At 39.0% G+C, this 18,223-nt stretch overlaps 1 protein-coding gene across 1 annotated transcript in view; it reads right to left on the bottom strand.

Annotated features, from left to right (window-relative positions):
- EYS (eyes shut homolog) overlaps positions 1–18,223 on the bottom strand; it is a 1,008,942-nt gene that overhangs the window by 446,183 nt on the left and 544,536 nt on the right. Inside the window, exon 29 of the mRNA XM_052781811.1 lies at positions 14,134–14,333. Coding sequence (XP_052637771.1) covers positions 14,134–14,333 — 200 coding nt within the window. The remainder of the gene's footprint in view (positions 1–14,133; positions 14,334–18,223) is intronic.

The raw sequence follows: 18,223 nt of genomic DNA, 5'->3' as shown, positions 1-18,223 counted from the left end.
GTAACAGCAAAAATATCAAAGGTGATGTATGTTTGAATCGCTTGTGTAGTATATTTTAGTATTCCATATGGAATTCTGAATAAATAAGCAGCACACTACATCTTAAAGCACTGTGAAACTTTAAATCTTGTTCCAGGTGTTGGACTTGATTTCAGCATGCATGTTTTGGGTAATGCTGAATTAAATATTCTCTGTGTGCGGCTAGAAAAAGCTGAAATGTTCTGTTACAGGCACAATCCCAACTGTTCAGTCACTGCATCTTGTATAATGGGGATGTGTACTTGATTCCCAGTAGCTATTCTTGTTTGGCTTCTGTTTCATGAAGTCAGAAAACAACTTAGCTAGAAAAACAAAAAAAAAACCAAAACCAATACATATGTAGGGTAGAGGCATCCTGTGTCTTTTCAGGCAATGAATTTTTAAAAGGTTTCTTTAAAAAACCAGAATATAACAATCGGCAATAGCCATTCAGATATAAGCTTTAAAATGGTTTTATTCCAAGACGGGGCAGCTGGGTGATTTGAACGAGATTTGTGCTTTGCTTTTGGGTGTGTTTTTTTCCTACTAGTTTTTAGTGCCTCATTTCCAGACACTGTTGTCTGCGTTTTTGTAGATAATTCTAATTCTCTAGCAGACTGCACTTTGCTGTTGAATTTTAGAACTTTAAAATGATAAGCAGAGTGGGTAATTTTAACTAGATGCAGTACTACCATTGTAAGTATCACTAGTAAAATGTGACAAGACAGAACATGCATCTGTATTAAAAAAACACAGTAGCCCTGTTTAGGGTATGTTTCTTAATGCCTTGCCTTTCTTCATGCTCCACTTTTACAGCCTCTTACCATTTTCAGTTCTCCTACTTCTATTTTGCTATTTAATTGGTAAAATGCCTCTGTAGGTATTTTAACTGGTTTCATATAATGTTTGAATAGCAATATAAATATCCACTCAAGTGACAGAATGATAATTTTTCTCTACTTTTGTCCAGAAGCACTAGGGGACAGAGCTATAGCAGCTACTCCATCAGGCATACAGCCCACATTAAACATCTTCAGACACATTATTTGTTTGTTTTAAATACTCATTCCAAATCCTGTGATCTTGACCTTCTGGTAAATTTGCTAGTATAGGAGAAACTTCTCTAAAATGGATGGGTTGCCTCTTTACAGCTATGATATAGTCCTTTAGCCTTCATGCAATATCATACAAAAAGAGCAACATAGCAATTTGATCCAATCTGAATAAGCAAGGAAGCAATAAGGCATATACTAATCAAAACTTATTACAAGGTATGAAAGCTACAAGCACCAAAGCTTCTTCTCAACAAGATTTCTAAAAAATATTTCTAAAATAATTCAGAACTTTAATTCACCTGGAGAACTACTTTTTTAAAATTACATATTAACATTTTTATGATTACAGTTCTGGTTTTAGTTGAAAGTGTAGAGATATGTTAAGAGTACCAGTTAGCATATGCAGTTTATTAAATTCATAGTTTACTTTATATTAGCATGTAGTAAATCAAGACTACAATGCACTTGTTCTTTTTTCCTTATAAGCTTGTCATATGTATAAGAATTTTACTATATATCCAGAAAGTAAGAAAAATACATATGCATTTTTATTACACTATTTCTTTTAATAGTATTAGTTAGTATTTTTCACATGGGGACACAAGCATTTGTTGTTATAAAATGGAATGGTTAGAAATCGTCATTAACATGATTACCTATTCTTATTGCTCTGACAGTAAGAATGGGATTTTTATTAAATAAGGAAGTGCAATGCAATGAAAATCACGCATATATATATTTATATGCATATTTATAGACAAACTAATTATGCATGGAGTGGTATAGGAACATGGGTTGTAGTGAGGTGGCTAGGACAAGAGGAAATGGCCTCAAGTTGAGGCAAGGGAGATTTAGGTTAGATATTAGGAAAAATTTTTTTACTGAGAGGGTTGTCAGGCATTGGAACAGGCTGCCCAGGGAAGTGGTTGAGTCACCATCCCTGGAGGTATTCAAAAAGCGAGTGGACAGGGTACTCCAGGGCATGGTTTAGGGGGCATGGTTAATGGTTGGACTTGATGATCTTGAAGGTCTTTTCCAACCGAAATGATTCTATGATTCTATGATTCTATGTTAGTATGCCAACTTTATCTAACCATTCTCCATGGAAACTACAGTTCAGTGATCAGCCAACTTAAGAATAAAACTGAAACACCTGTGTTCCCTCTCCTCCCAGCATCAATGAAATGCTAGTTGTTATTATGGGAAGAATAGAGAAGGAGAAAGAAAACATTATGCCACTGCATAAATCACAGAGTGGCCCATAGCATGGATACTCTGTGTACTTCTTGTCCTCTTGCGTCAGTAAAGACAAGATAGAAATTAAAAAGCCTTGGAAAAGGACCAAAAGGATGACCAGAAGTTTGGGATGCCTTATGAAGGATGAAGGACTGGGAAAGTCAGAAATCTTCAGCATGGAAAGGAAGAAGCATGGGGCAATATGGCAGTGGCCCACAAAAGCAAGGAAAGGATGGCTTGGAAGCAGCTTTTCATTATCCTTTTCCACACTAGAATAGCTGAATGGTATTGTCACAGAACAGCTGATGCCGGCAGGGACCTTTGGAGAGTGCCTAGTGAAAGCCCCCTTCTCAGAGAAGAAGTTGATACAGGCTCGAGGGAAGACTGTGTAAGTGCTTAGAGACTCACTGACTTCTACTGAACAAACCACAACACACTCAGGAAAACCCCTGTTCAACGGAGCGTGAGAGAGTACTGGAGGACAAATAATATGCACGCACTTTTCATATTCTTTCCCGGCAATCCACTTATGGCCACTGTTGGAAATAGCATACAGGGTTATATGGTTCTTGGCTTGAACATGTACATCCATTCTTGTATTTTCATGTAACCTAACACATACATGCAATGCAAACCCTAAAATATTCATGCTTCACTAAATGTAAATAACTAAGCAATGAATTATGGAATTGGCAAGTCATGCAGAATCCATCTCGTTAGCTACATATAAACGGAGGGGCAACTATTTTCACACAGAGAAGACAGAGAAAGAAATAGAGTACTGCCTACATATTCACAGCACATACAAAAGAACCTATTGTTTTACGACTTGCCGGTTGTAAGAGACTGATGTTCCAGAGAATTGGAGTCACTCCTTCTATATGATAAAATTACTTTCTTCTTACATTTACCTCAGTGCTCTGAGAAACTTAAGATACATAGCTCTGTGTAATGTGTACTCTGCAACTTTGGTCAGACTTTGCAAGCTAAATGACATGGAGCTTGTCAGTTAACAATCTTCCAATTAACAATTAACAATCTTCTTCTCTTCTGTTACATGGTACGTAAGACCTGAGTGATTCTCAAAATGAATACTTTATCATTAAGTCACTCTTTGGGTTGATGGGGGCACACAGCTGTGCAAATGCTGCACGTTAAGCCTTCTGAAATACAAGAGAAACCTTTGATTATTGCCTGAAGGTAGAGCTGACATGAACAGCTTCAAAGAATAGTTCTATTTTCTTTGGGATGAAGGACTGAATGTACAGTACTGATAAATGACATTTCTGTTTAAAAGACAGTTTCTTACATATGGTGGCATGTTTTGTGTTGTCATCTAGTTGACTACGAAGTCATAGGGAAAATAATAATGCCATATATATATATTGTTGGCAGCAATAGTTGGAAGCATTCACAGTGTGTTCTATCATTGATAATAATTCTATAATAATCTAATGCTTTTCCATCTTTCTCCTCAACCAAGTTCTGTTCAATTATATGAAACAGTGTATGCTGCGGTTTCTGAAAAATGTTGAAATTACACGATACCTTTGCCTTCTAATTCTGTTTTATCGTATTGATTTGTGTCTGTTACATTCGCTAGATCTACCATCACTCTCATGATTCCTTTAAACTTTGTCTTTTATCAGTTCTGCCAGACATATCATTATTATTCAGGCCATTTTAGTTTCCCCGTTCTCAATAGCTGTTATCATATGCTGATTTTAAACGCGTCTTGTTATATCTGCTATATCAAGGAAGGAAATACTTCTAACATAGTTAAGATGCTAGCTATGTAGGTTAGCGTGGAATTTCATGCAAAGTGAACGCATTGAACCCTTATCCAGTATTTGCACTACTTCTGTTAACTGCTAGAAGCTTGAAATTGGTAACTTTCCAGACCTCTTTCACATGCAGTCATTCTCCCCAGTGATCCAATAAGGAACACATTGAAGTGTTAATGCAAGCCTGGCCTGCTTCTGCTTTTACTTAGGTGCAACCTGCTGCCCTGCAAGCAAAAGCATTTTGATAGCCTGTAACTTTGAGCCGTGTTTTTTACTCCAGTTGCTTCATACTCAGACTTCTAGGCAAGCAAGACATATAGGAAAATCTGTGGGAGTTCTATGTACATGAGTGTCATAACAAGAAAAAGGTAAACAAATGAAAATTAGCCCTTCTTTAAAAAATTATACATCATTTGCTATTTTCTAGGTTTCTGTATCGGAATGAAACTGAGTGCATGGGAAATGGTTAGCGACCTGCTGCACCACTTAGACACCCACAGGTCTATGGGGCCGGATGGGATCCACCCGAGGGTACCGAGGGAGCTGGCAGAAGTGCTCACCAAGCCACTTTCCATCATTTATCAGCAGTCCTGGCTGACCGGGGAGGTCCCAGCCGACTGGAGGTTAGCAAATGTGACGCCCATCCACAAGAAGGGCTGGAAGGAGGATCTGGGGAACTGCAGGGCTGTCAGCCTGACCTCGGTGCCGGGGAACGTTGTGGAGCAGATCGTCTTGAGTGCCATCACATGGCACCTACAGGACAACCAGGGGATCAGCGTGGGTTTATGAAAGGCAGGTCCCGCTTGACTAACCTGATCTCCTTCTGTGACAAGGTGACCTGCTTAGCAGATGAGGGAAAGGCTCTGGATGTGGTTTACCTGGGCTTTAGTCAAGCCTTTGACACTGCTTCCCACAGCATTCCCCTGGAGAAACTGGCTGCTCATGGCTCGGACGGGCGTACTCTTCACTGGGTAAAAAACTGGCTGGATGGCCGAGCCCAAAGAGAGGTGGTGAATGGAGTTAAATCCAGTTGGTGGCCAGTCACAAGTGGTGTTCCCCAGGGCTCAGTATTGGGGCCAGTTCTGTTTAATATCTTTATCCATGATCTGGATGAGGGGATCGAGTGCACCCTCAGTAAGTTTGCAGATGACACCAAGTTGGGCGGGAGTGTTGATCTGCTGGAGGGTAGGACAGGCTGGGTGGATGGGCCGAGGCCAACTGTATGAGGTTCAACAAGGTCGAGTGCCGGGTCCTGCACTTGGGTCACAACAACCCTGTGCAGCGCTACAGGCTTGGGGAAGAGCGGCCGGAAAGCTGCCCGGAGGAAAAGGACCTGGGGGTGCTGGTCGACAGCCGGCTGAGTATGAGCCAGCAGTGTGCCCGGGTGGCCAAGGCGGCCAACGGCATCCTGGCCTGTATCAGAAACAGTGTGGCCAGCAGGAGCAGGGCAGGGATCGTCCCCCTGTACTGGGCACTGGTGAGGCTGCCCCTCGAGTCCTGTGTTCAGTTTTGGGCCCCTCACTGCAGGAAAGACATGGAGGGGCCGGAGCGTGTCCAGAGAAGGGCAACCAAGCTGGTGAGGGGCCTGGAGCACAAGTCTGATGAGGAGCGGCTGAGGGAGCTGGGGCTGTTTAGTCTGGAGAAAAGGAGGCTGAGGGGAGACCTTATCGCTCCCTACAGCTGCCTGAAAGGAGGGTGTAGTGAGGTGGGTGCTGGTCTCTTGTATCAAGTAACTAGTGATAGGATGAGAGAAAATGGCCTCAAGTTGCACCAGGGGAGGTTTAGGTTGGATATCAGGAAAAATTTCTTCACTGAAAGGGTTATCAAGCATTGGAACAGGCTGCCCAGGGAAGTGGTTGAGCCACCATCCCTGGGGGTATTTAAAAGATGTGTAGATGTGGCACTTAGGGACATGGTTTAGTGGTGGATTTGGTAGTGTTAGGCTAATGGTTGGACTTGATGATCTTAAAGGTCTTTTCCAGCCTAAATGATTCTATGATTCTATGATGCTGGCCAAATTTCCATCTTACTTCTTCAAGGTGGACTCCATCATCACACCAATCGATGGATTTGTCAACTTCACATTGGATTATTACAATTTGCTAAGGACAATTTCTTATGGAGACATGCAAAGCCCAATTAATTCAAAATGTGGCTGCACCCATGTTAAGTAGTGGTTCTTCAAGAGCGAACTGTATTTTGTTGGATTTGTAATCTGCAGTAGCTTTCAATTTAAATACATGACTGTCACTTATGAAACCCTAAACAACTTTGATTCTTCAAAGCCATACAGATCAACTCCTTTTGCATACCACAAAAGAATTAAATAGCAGCTTTTTTGGATACAGTTACCTATGTCGCCCTACAAAACTGCACCCCTAGGCTCCCCCCATAAATATCTGCCCCATACCAGGAATATATTGTTTACCTTATACACACTCTAAGACAAACCATCTTGCTCTATCATTTCTTATGTGCAGTCTGCATGCCAAAGCTACAGAGGAATGTATTTTTCAGACTCCAGTCTTCTGCTTATACAGCATCTCCACTCTTGAATTGTTTTTATCTCCTTCCTGGATCCCTGCAGAGGCCCTAGCTATTTATGAGACCTGATGCTCCAGTGGGACACCTTGCTTACTCAGATCAAGCAAATTAAAATAGAAAGGAACTGGAAACAAGGTATTTTAAAATCTAAACTTTGCTTCGTTATCAGTAGAATACAAGAATATGAACGTACAGATCTTATTTTATTTTTACCAGCTGTTTCGAAGCAGCACAAGAATAAGATTGTAGGACAGCTTTGGTTTTTAATTACATGTTCTACATGTGCTCCAACTGTGGCAAGAAAAGCCTTAAATAAAGAAAATATATAAAAGCGTGTAATGCAAACATTTTCAAGAGCAAATTCATTTTACTGAGAGAAAGAAAAGGGAATAGTTACAAGAAGAAAATGAAAGGCCTTTCTGAATGCCAAATGGCACGTGAAGAATCCCAAGGAAGAAAGAAAAAAAAAAAAGTTGCTTACAGGTTTTGTGGATGTCTTTTCATCGACACTTGAATGCAATTTAATATGACACACTCCATCATAATCCTAGTCCCTTATCCTTATGGAAGTCAGAAGTCAGGCTAAATTATACAGAATTCATATTTTTTCCACCATAATTTCTACCACTTGAAGATGTCTGAAAGTGGTATATTTTAAAGATTTTGACAAGATGTTCCAAGGATACTAGCTGATGTATACAATGTAGTACTATGACTGCTTTTGACTACATTATTTGCCCCTTCAACTTAGTAATCAAGTAATTATTAGGTTATATTCTTATACAAATGCTAAGTGAATGTTTGGGTAAATATGAGTCAAAGGTCCTTCAACCTTTTCTCACGTACATGTGCAATTATAAAGAACGCTATCCAGCCTTTCACTACTTATCATTGCATTCATTACAATCAGTTCATAGTCACAAATAAGAATGAGTGGTAGGTAACGCAATAAACATTTTAAAATAATTGCACTTTATTTGAAGGAAATGTAGAACAACATATTCCTATTCTTTCTTACTAAAACCTCATGAGGTGGAAGAAAAACCTTGACATTCTGTTATCAGGTATTCTGTTGATCAAATATTCACTCTTACCTGCCACTGGAATACAAAAAACAAGCCCATAGAATTATGTTGCGAATATAAACTAATCTCTGAAAGTTGCTGCCAAAAAAGCTTCATTTCTGAACCAAATAATGTAGTCAAATACAGTCCAAAAAGTAGATTTAAAAACCACCAGTCTCCCTTTAAGTATCAAAGGATAGGATCAAACTTACTTGTGACCCTACACATTTCTAAGACCAACAAAGTTATCTTATACCACTGAGTACATTTCAATTCTGAAAAGATTACTTGGAGTAGATGATGAAAGACAGAATGACATCAAAAATTACCTCTGTTTTCCCTAACAAAAACATTACAAAAACCGGATGTGGTATAATGTGCTGAAAAAGTACAATGAACCTATAATATTCAACAAGGCCTGTCATAAGATTGTTGACAATATTTTTATCTGATCAGACTGAAAGCACTGCACAGATAATCCTTCTCAAGATTGTATGACTTCTGAACCTAGTCAGTAGGAAGTACCTGAAATGCCCATTTAAAAAAGGCTCAAAAGCTCAATGCAAGCATGAGTGGGGAGGGAGGAATGTTTTCAATTATTATTATTTTTACTTTTTTAAATCCCAAGCCAAGCATACCAAATGGTCTGGGACCAAAAGATGCAAAAATGAGGATGAACCAGCTATGGATTAAATATAATGAAAAAAATCTGAGTATTTTATGTGGAACAGTTTCTCTTCCTCAGAAGACTTGGAAAATACTATGAAAATGCTTCAGAATTACTATTACATACTTGTTATATCAACCATATGTAGGTTAGGTTGAATTGTCTTCTGAAAGCCCCCCTGAGCCCCATGATAGCTCTATTATTAATTTTCTAATTTATATAGTGTTTGTTGTTGTGGCAGCCAGTTCCTTTAATTAAGAACACTAAAATACAAAGGAAGGTAGGTGGGCATCCTTTCAGATGGTAATCTGTTTCCTGAAGCCCTGATTCAGTGGCAGTCTGCCCAGGATAGAACTGAATTACAACTCCCAGCACCCCTCTCATTTCCAATGAGTTGTTTTAATTTTAAGCCAAGGGTTTGAAGACAGAAAGATTTTTCACATAACACACAATTCAAGGGCTATCCCAAAGCGTATTTTTCATATTCACCTCTGGAAGAAGCCTGTAGGGTTGTTCATGTAATTGATTCCCACATAACTCGAAGTTGAACCATTCACTATACTACTGGGTAAAATATCACATACATCATAGCTGAAGCTGGCAGTGCTGCCCACAGTTAAGGCAGCCTGACACTTACCCATTACTGGACACTTTTCATTACTTGCTATTTCCAGTTTTACCAGACACAGTGTCCTGGCTTTGGCAGGGATAGAATTAATTCTCTTTCTAGTAGCTGGTATAGTGTTATGTTTTGGATTTAGTATGAAGAGAATGTTGATAACACACTGATGTTTTCAGTTATTGCTAAGTGGTGTTTAGACTAAGTCAAGGATTTTTCAGCTTCTCACACCCAGCCAGCGAGAAGGCTGGAGGGGCACAAGGAGTTGGGAGGGGACACAGCCAGGGCAGCTGACCCAAACTAGCCAAAGGGGTATTCCATACCATGTGACGTCATGCCCAGTATATAAACTGGGGGGAGTTGGCCTCGGGGGGGGGCAGATCACTGCTCAGGGACTGGCTGAGCATTGGTCAGGGGGTGGTGAGCAATTGCATTGTGCATCACTTGTCTTTCTTGGGTTATATTTCACTCTCTTTTTGTTATCTTCCTTTTCATTACTACTACTACTACAACTATTATTGTTATTATTATATTTTAATTTTTATTTAAATTATTAAACTGCTGTCATCTCAACCCATGAGTTTTACTTGGTTTTGACTCTCCTCCCCATCCTACTGGGGTTGGGGGGGGGAGCAAGTGAGCAGCTGCGTGGTGCTTAGTTGCTGTCTAGGGTAAAACCATGACACACAATAATAGAAACATCTCAAGCCAGATCCCCAAAACAAGGAGACTCTAAATGATACTGGATTTTTTTCTTTCCTCCTGCCCATTCCACAGTGAGTGTATGACAGGCACTAAGACCCCTTATTCATTTGGATGTTTGTGGCATTTTGCTAGAGTAGTAGCTATTTCTCCCTTCCTTATTCTTCTATTATTCTGCTTTCCCATCCTCCGTATCAGTCCTATTCTCATCTGTACATGAGTTTTGTTCTGAGTGCGTAAAGCAAGTGGAAATAATAGTAGAAAAGGAGTAGTGTTCACATCATAATGTTCACAGCACAGGAGCAAACCCGACTTAATCATGTTTTTATGTTTCTTATTTCCATTTGTTATGGTTGTGCATTTCTTCCCCCTCTCTGGGCTGATCTACGAACTCGGGAAGTGTTGCTAGGCCTTAGCATAAGTGTAATGAGTTGGGCAGTTAAGCATCCCTTGACCATACCAGGAATTCTTGCATGGCTAAGACAGGGAGTCGTGCTGACCGTTCCAAGGACTCCTGCTGCCTGTCGGAGGCAGGGGACAGCAGTACACATAATTAGTTCTCTCCTGACAACCTTGAGACATATCTCAGTCCTCTCCTAACTGCCTTGTAGCATCTCGTATCTGAATCTTAATTCATTCTCTGGCAGCCCCAGAGCCTTCCTTATCTGAATCGTAACTCATGCATAACAGTACCAGCACAACTGGAATCCCAGTAATTTGCTGATGACTAAAGCCAATCATCTCCCAAACCTATAAGCAGCGGTACTAAGTGAGACCCTTTGAGCTCTCCTGGACCACAGCGGGCTGCGACCAGCATCTCCCTCTGAGCAGGACGCCTCTCAGAGCTCGCAAACATTTCTGTTTGCGAAGATCGGAGGTCTGTCGCTGAAAGCCAACAAGACTTGGGCTGATACTCTCTGCCCTTTGAGGCTCGACCCTTCGCCCACTGAGAAAGATGCTGAAGCATTTGATGTCAATATTTTCGGTGAACTTGAGGGGAATTTTTAACAGGTATACTTCTTTTACTTGCTTATGTATATCTCTTAGTGTCTTTATGCACGTGTGTGTATTGACCTGAATATTTTCTAGCAAGTGTATTACAAATATTGTTTTTCAAATCTATGCTTAAATTACTGTCATGAACTTTATTCGACTGTGAATGAATCTCAGGCTGCTATTATAATCTCTTTAGATATAAACCACTGGCCAAGTCTGAGACTAGGAGTCGATCCAGCTGCACCTAGACTCCAACAGGAGTTTAGAAAGCCAGGGGGTCTCCTCTGAACCTCATGACTCAACAGGAGGGTCTCCCCTACCTTTTTACATTCCCGATCTCCATACAAATCACGAGAAATCAATTCTAACTCAACTTTTCTTTGTAAGTTTCTCTTTTACTCTATTGCATCTTCTGTTTCTGTATACATAATTATAGTTTGATTCTGACTTGATTTTCCTTTGTGCATTTCATCCATGTATTAACAGTGAACCTTCCATTGAATTCTGTGAAGTCATGCTTTTATATAAATTCCTATTAAATCTTTTTTTTTTTTTGCTAATACCCTTGAAGGTGATTCTTCAAGCAGTCCAAACCACCTTATTTCGTGACACTTATACACATTACTTGGAATTACAGCAGCTGCTGAAGCATAAGAAAGGGAGTTACATCTGTCTTCTGAAGCATATCAACGCAGAAGAGGCTATCAGCTGAAAAAAGTCCCTTTCCCTGGACCCCCTCAGAAGAAGAAATTTATCTCAAGTATGGAACTTCTTTTTGCAGGATCACAACCATATCTCACATCAACTTACCTTACTGTAGTCTTAGGTCACTCACGAAAACCTTTGTGATCTCGGCAACACTAAAAATCCTGATTTTAATTGCTTACAATTTTCCTGACTCTGATTCCATGAAAAGGTCCTGCTGATGGCCAATGCTGAGCTCAGAAGCAAGTGAAAGGTAGCTACCCTCACAATGCCTGAAATAAGTTCCCAAGCAGAAGAGAGGAGAAATGTAAGTAATTTCATTTAAATCAGAAGATTCATTTGTGAAAGAAGAAAGTACGCTGCAGCACCCAAAGCTTGAAAAAAGGAGGCTAGAGTGAACATGAGCCAGGAAAGAAGAAATAGGAGAATGCACAGGACTGAATTTTCAGACTGGTGATCAAACAACAGGGGTGAAACAAATTACCAGACATCTGAGCCACAGAAACAGTCTTTGTGCAGGTAGCAGCTTACTTATTAGAAGTAAGCTAATGTACCTTATTTTAGCATGTATTGAAAGGTTTAAGCTAAACCATAATATATTTAAGTTATCATGGGCCTAATACTATTTAATATCTTCACCAATAACATAGATAGTGGGATTGAGTTACCCTCAGCAAGTCTGCAGATGACACCAAGCTGAGTGGTGCAGCTGATTCTCTGGAGGGAAGGGATGCCATCCAGAAGGACCTTGGCAGGCTTGAGAGGTGGGCCTGTGTGAACCTCATGAAGTTCAACAAGGCCAAGTGCGAGGTCCTGCACATGGGTCTGAGCAAGCCCCAGTATCAATACAGACTGGGCAATGAAGGGATTGAGAGCAGGCCTGCGGAAGAGGACCTGGGGACACTGGTAGATGAAAAATACAACATGAGCCGGCAATGTGCGCTCACAGCCCAGAAAGCCAGTTGTATCCAGGCCTACATAACAAGAAGCGTGGCCAGCAGGTCGAGGGAGGGGATTCTGCCCCTCTGCTCGGCTCTGGTGAGACCCCACCAGCAGTACTGCGTCCAGATCTGGGGTCCTCAGCATAAGGAGGACACGGACCTGTTGGAGCAGGTCAGAGGAGGGACACGAAGATGATCAGAGGGCTGGAGCACCTCTCCTGTGAAGACAGGCTGAGAGAGTTGGGATTGTTCAGCTTGGAGAAGAGAAGGCTCCACGGAGACCTTATTGTGACCTTTCAATATATAAAGGGGGCTTATAAGAAAGATGGAGAAAGACTTTTTACCAGGGCCTGTAGCGACAGGACAAGGGGCAACTGAAAGAGGCTAGATTTACATTGGATATAAGGAAGACATTTTTTATGATGAGGGTGGTGAGACACTGAAACAGGTTGCCCAGAGAAGTTGAGGATGCCCGATCATTGGCAGCGTTCAAGGTCAGGCTGGACTAGGCTTTGAGCAACCTAATCCAGTGAAAGATGTCCCTACCCCATGGCAAGGGGGTTGGACTAGGTGATTTATAAATGTCCCTTCCGAACTCAAAATATTCTGCGATTCTATGATCATGAATATAATTATTGTATCTCATTTGACATGTGGAGATTTTATCTGTTAATGTGTTTGTGTGCTCAAGAGTCATTGTCACTTTACCATTTAGTTGTCAGATAGAAATTAATCACAGACAATGATCCTCTCAGATTCTGGAAAACAATGCCAGCTACCGATGCAAATATTTGCTTATATTACAACAACAGTAGTTCCTGGCTGTCCATGGGCCATTTGCCTCGTTAATTCTGTTGAATGCTAATGAAATTCCGTAACTATTAACATAACGACACAAAGGATCAACATGTGGAAATTGAGCCACAGACTGGAAGTAATACATTTGTTTCTTAATCTTCTTCATTTCATAAGAAATGAAATCAGCTTCATGTCTTATAGTACATTATAAAGCTATCAAATTGTTACATACAACTAAGAATGATCATTCTTGCTTTAACATTAGCAGGTGGGGTTTTTTAAATAAAATTGTTATCCTTATCTTCAACTTTGGCCATCAATCAAAATCCAGATATTGAGCGCATGACTGTACAGGGGAAGATATTTATGCTTCATTCTTAAGTATGTTTATAAAATATTTTCATAGTATTTAATATTTTTACAAATGTAGCAATTGAATAGGGACTTAGATAATAATTGTGAGTTGTTATATTTATTAGATGTAGTAGAGCATAATGTATACAATCTATAGAGTAGCTTAATTTTAAAGGAGTTTCACTATATTACAAGTATATAAGCTAAAAGATTACATGTATTTACTCAGAAGCCTTGAACAGCCAGAGCATAACGATGATGTATCATAGGAAATTTTTTTGCACGTATGTCTGTGCACACATACTATACAAACTACCTGTTATCTAAATTTGATTGCAAATTAATTTTCTCCTTGAGTAGAAAACACAGGAGTACATACATATCCATAAACATAATGATTTTAAATTTTTTAGGGTCAGTTTATGTTAGAAGTTTCCACATATAATTCTGAAAAGCACTAGAAGGTAAGTTTCCAGATAAAAGGGCCTGATGCTAAACAGTGAATGGTTTAACATAATATTTTTGAGCACTAGATTGAGCATCAAATCCAAGTAAGTTCACATACTGCATATAGTAACACCACCACCCTGAAATCTAAGCAAATCAGTGTGTATTAACTAAAGCAGTTTTATGACAGTATTCATGCTAACCTGCAATGAAAAGTTCTTCCAGGTCCATCAACACATACACCTCCATTGTGACAGAGAACTGAATTCAGCGCAGGCTCACTGCAAACATCAACATCAACTTCACAAAACCTGCCAGTGTACCCACTCAGGCAAGTACAAACAAATGCGTTGACTGCATCTTGACAAGAACCTCCGTTAAGGCAGGGAGCAGATTCACATTCCTGAGGAAAGAAATAATAACACATTGACTACATAATTTTAAAACACATTACTTATTCATTCATTTCAACAGCAAGTGCAAGAGACTGAATCTGGAGATGAGAAAAAGAGTGTTGGACTTTTTTTATTGTCTGATAAACAGAAGTCTCTAGTTTGGGGCAATTTTTGTTTATATAGAGATCCTTTGATTACAACTCATACTCACTCTTGAAACTATGCTTCTTCCTACTAATTAATCTTGGAGAAATGCAAATGTGTTTTCATATAAGCAGTCTTACAGCCGTAAGTATGTGCTTCACACTCATGATTCCTTTATCAAAATTTTAAAGCATGTTTCCAAGCCATAGTTTATACAATTATTCCTTCTAAGTTTTTATAGTAGGGCCTATTACAGTGAAAAAAACCACATTAGTAAGACAGTTCTGGGCAGAATAAAAAATTATTTTTATTAACCAATGCGCACAAGCCTTTTATCAGTATTTCCTGATAAATGCTTTCTTATTATCAATTAATGCATAATATTGCAAATAGAAACATACAGAAATGTTTATGTGTTCACATAATAACAGTGCCCTCTGATAAAGCTAATGTGAAAGTCATCAAATTCAAACCATGCAAAGTAGCAGCAAATTAATGTTTCTCCAGAATTACAGGAGAGTTTAGTTAGTGCAATTGCCAGTGCAAAAAATGTGGTTTTGCCCTTGGGCACAGAAACCTAGTTTTTGCCTATATCCCAAAGGAGTTTTATTTTGCTGCTGCCACCCGAATAGTCTAGCTAAATCCAGTATTTTAAATTTATTCTCACACTCCTGTAACTTTAGAAGGTTTAATTCTTTAAGGATATCCAAGGGCACTCAGACTTCCTGCAGGTACTACAGTTGCTTTGACAGAATGTAAATTCAGATATCCGTGGGGAATTGTGAGGAAACAACTTATTCTCCTATAAGCTCTCCAGCTGGGTGTATATAGGATGATTTATTAGCAAGCATTACATAAACTAATTGAATTATACATCCCACAGGATGATAGGGATAGTTCTACAGACTGCCAAAAATCCTGTGTCTAGGTTCTAGAAGTAGTCTTTTGCTACATTAATAACATTTGTTGTAGGCAAACCTAAGTCTTCTTAGTCTTGCTTATAAAAAAATCTCAATTCACAGTTCCAACTTTCTGGCTTTTTTTCTATTCCAGTAACTTCCCTTGTCTAGTTGTCTTAATTCTTATTCACTTGTATGCATCTCTACTACTTCTGGTTTTACAGCTTTGCTCATTAGCAGAATAAATCAAAATCTATCAATTAATGGATGAAATTTTTACCTAATTATAATTCAAAAGTTAAAATTCAAAATATATCAAAATCATCAAAGTAACTAAGGGTAAGTTCAAAGCTTAGACAAATGTTCACAGCTTTGGCTCAATATGCCATCACAGTCATATCAAGTTGCAAACTTAATGTAAATACTTTTTATTTTCTTCTATGGCATGCATTGTTTTTGTAAAATTTTACAAAAATGCTCATAGTCATTATTTTTTACAGTAACATAAAAACCAGACAGTTTGTAGGAAAGAAGTAACACCTATAACTTTCCAGTATATTTTGATGCGCTGCAGTTCAAAGTTCAGCATTAGACTTGAAAAAAAACAGAGTACACTCTGTTACCAGAGAAGTGCTAATCTGCACTGTTCGTAACTCAGGCAAGAAAATTGTTTCAGTGAACAGATGTACAACTATGTTAAAAATGCCACAAATAATAACTTTATCCCAAAGTAGGTGAGCTACCACACTACCACCAAATGCTGTAATTCGTAGTCTAAAAGAACAAGGACATTTGATGGCAAACCCAAGTTGCAACAGAGCTGTGACCAAGTCCTGCTTATCTTAGATCCTAGCAGAGACTGACTTTACAGCTTGGCATTAGGGAATAGCTGGCTTTGCAGAAAATTCCCAGCTACCCTGATTCCCTGAAGACAAGCTCACCTAACCCCCAATGCTATTTCAGTTTTGTCTTCCTTTTTATAATGGGAGATTGAATCTTGACTATGACCCTTAACCAAACAGTTCCCAAATAAGAGCAACAGTTGCAGGGACTCAACAGTTCTAGAAATATTCTCTCTCTTCTCCAGTACAGTAGGGAAAAAAGACTTTTGTGGGCACCTCAGGTGCCCAGTTCACAACCCAATAAGGTATTACTTAACATTTTCTCGCCTAGAAGTGGTAAGATCCTGTCAGAGGAAAATTGCCTTTGAATAGCTAAGAAACCTGAACATTACAAAAATAATATCCACAAAGATGGGTCATTTTAGTTTTTCCAAAACACAAATTTCTTGATATATAGAAGTGTCACAATTGCTTACTTATTTATATTTCATTTTGTACCTTCTTATTTTCAATGGGCCCTTTTAACCTTTACTAAATCTGAAATGTTATTTTGATCTGGAATTTTAAAATGCATAATTTTTAAGGTTCAATGACAAAGACTTAATCTTACAGTAATCCTTCAAAAATTTTACAAATAACCTGTTTGAGTAAAACAAATATCACTACCAGTCCTGCAGTCAGTGAGAGCAACACAGGCTTTGTCCCTTAGAAATCTACAGTATTTGCTTGGCAGATACAGAGAATAAATACCAAGTTTAAATGGTAACAACTCAAGCTAATAGACTGAACGCTGTTCATCTGCAGAAAAATATCGGTCACTGCAATTTTTTGCCATTAGAATCAAATGTTTGCAGTAGCAGAAAAGAAACATATTTTGCAATACCTCATTCATCATGAGGCCAGTTTCTCTGTTTCATTTTTCTTTTTCCTCTTCTCTCCTCTCCTCAATCCCATTTCTGGGGGAAAGGAGGTATACAATGTTGTGAGCAAAAGGGAAGCTCTGTTACCATCACTACACGCTCATACACTCGCACTATTCCTAAAGTTAGCACCTTTATGGCAACTAAAAATCTGTAGATTATAGTACAGAACAGAAATGTACACTCTGATCTTGATCAGCAACCCAGTCCTGAAGCCCTAAATTAATCTGACTTTCACTTCCTAGTGAAATCAAAGGGGAAGAAAATTACTCGGGAATCGCCAGCGGTTTTAGATTATCCATGTTTCAGGCACCGTTCTGGCTTATGATGTTGTCAATTCCTTCCTCTACCCCCTGCTATGTCCTCACCCCAAATCACGCTGCCTTGTCTTCTTAATTGTGTCAGAATAATAGATTAAAATACATGTTAAAAAAAAGAAAACAACAACAAAGACTAACCAAAGAAATCTTTTTTACATGTTTTTAAAAGCTAGTTTTCTAATTTTTTTCTCAGCACACGATGCATAATTGGTTATGCAGGTGTAACTTGGAAACTGTTATGGAGGGGTGAACTATTTGAAGATGAGGACATGGGAAGTTCTTGAGTCAGCACTGATACTTAGAAGGAACAGACAGAAATCATTGAAGTCTGAGTGAAAGTTTTAAAATCTAGCTAGAGAAAAGAAACAAGAATAGGATAGGTTCAAAAGGAATCTGTCTTTAAGAATTAATAATACATAGTTATTTGCTGCACAAGCCCTTTTGATAAGGCTTTTTAGAACGTTGTTTTCTAAACATATTTATTTGAAGTTGAATTGATAATGCTTGTGGAAGCAGGAGCAACTGTCTACAGAAATTTGTCCTTTGTTAGTGTGACATCAACTCTGTTTTAAATAGCCTTGTGCAGTAATAGTGAGAAGGTAACCACGATGCATCGCCTTAAGATTCCAAATGCCACAGCGGACACCAGTGTACTCAACAAAGTAGGCAGAAATCAGTATTTCCTTTTGACAGATAAGAGTACTTGCAAGGTGACTGAATGCATTGGTAGCATAAAAAGATCTCTGAAGTGGGACTTTATAATTTTAATATTG

Source organism: Harpia harpyja, chromosome 3 (genome assembly GCF_026419915.1).
Source record: "Harpia harpyja isolate bHarHar1 chromosome 3, bHarHar1 primary haplotype, whole genome shotgun sequence".
In the NCBI taxonomy this organism is placed as follows: domain Eukaryota; kingdom Metazoa; phylum Chordata; class Aves; order Accipitriformes; family Accipitridae; genus Harpia; species Harpia harpyja.
Note: the sequence above shows the minus strand (reverse complement) of the source record. Positions and strands in the feature narration are given on the sequence as shown.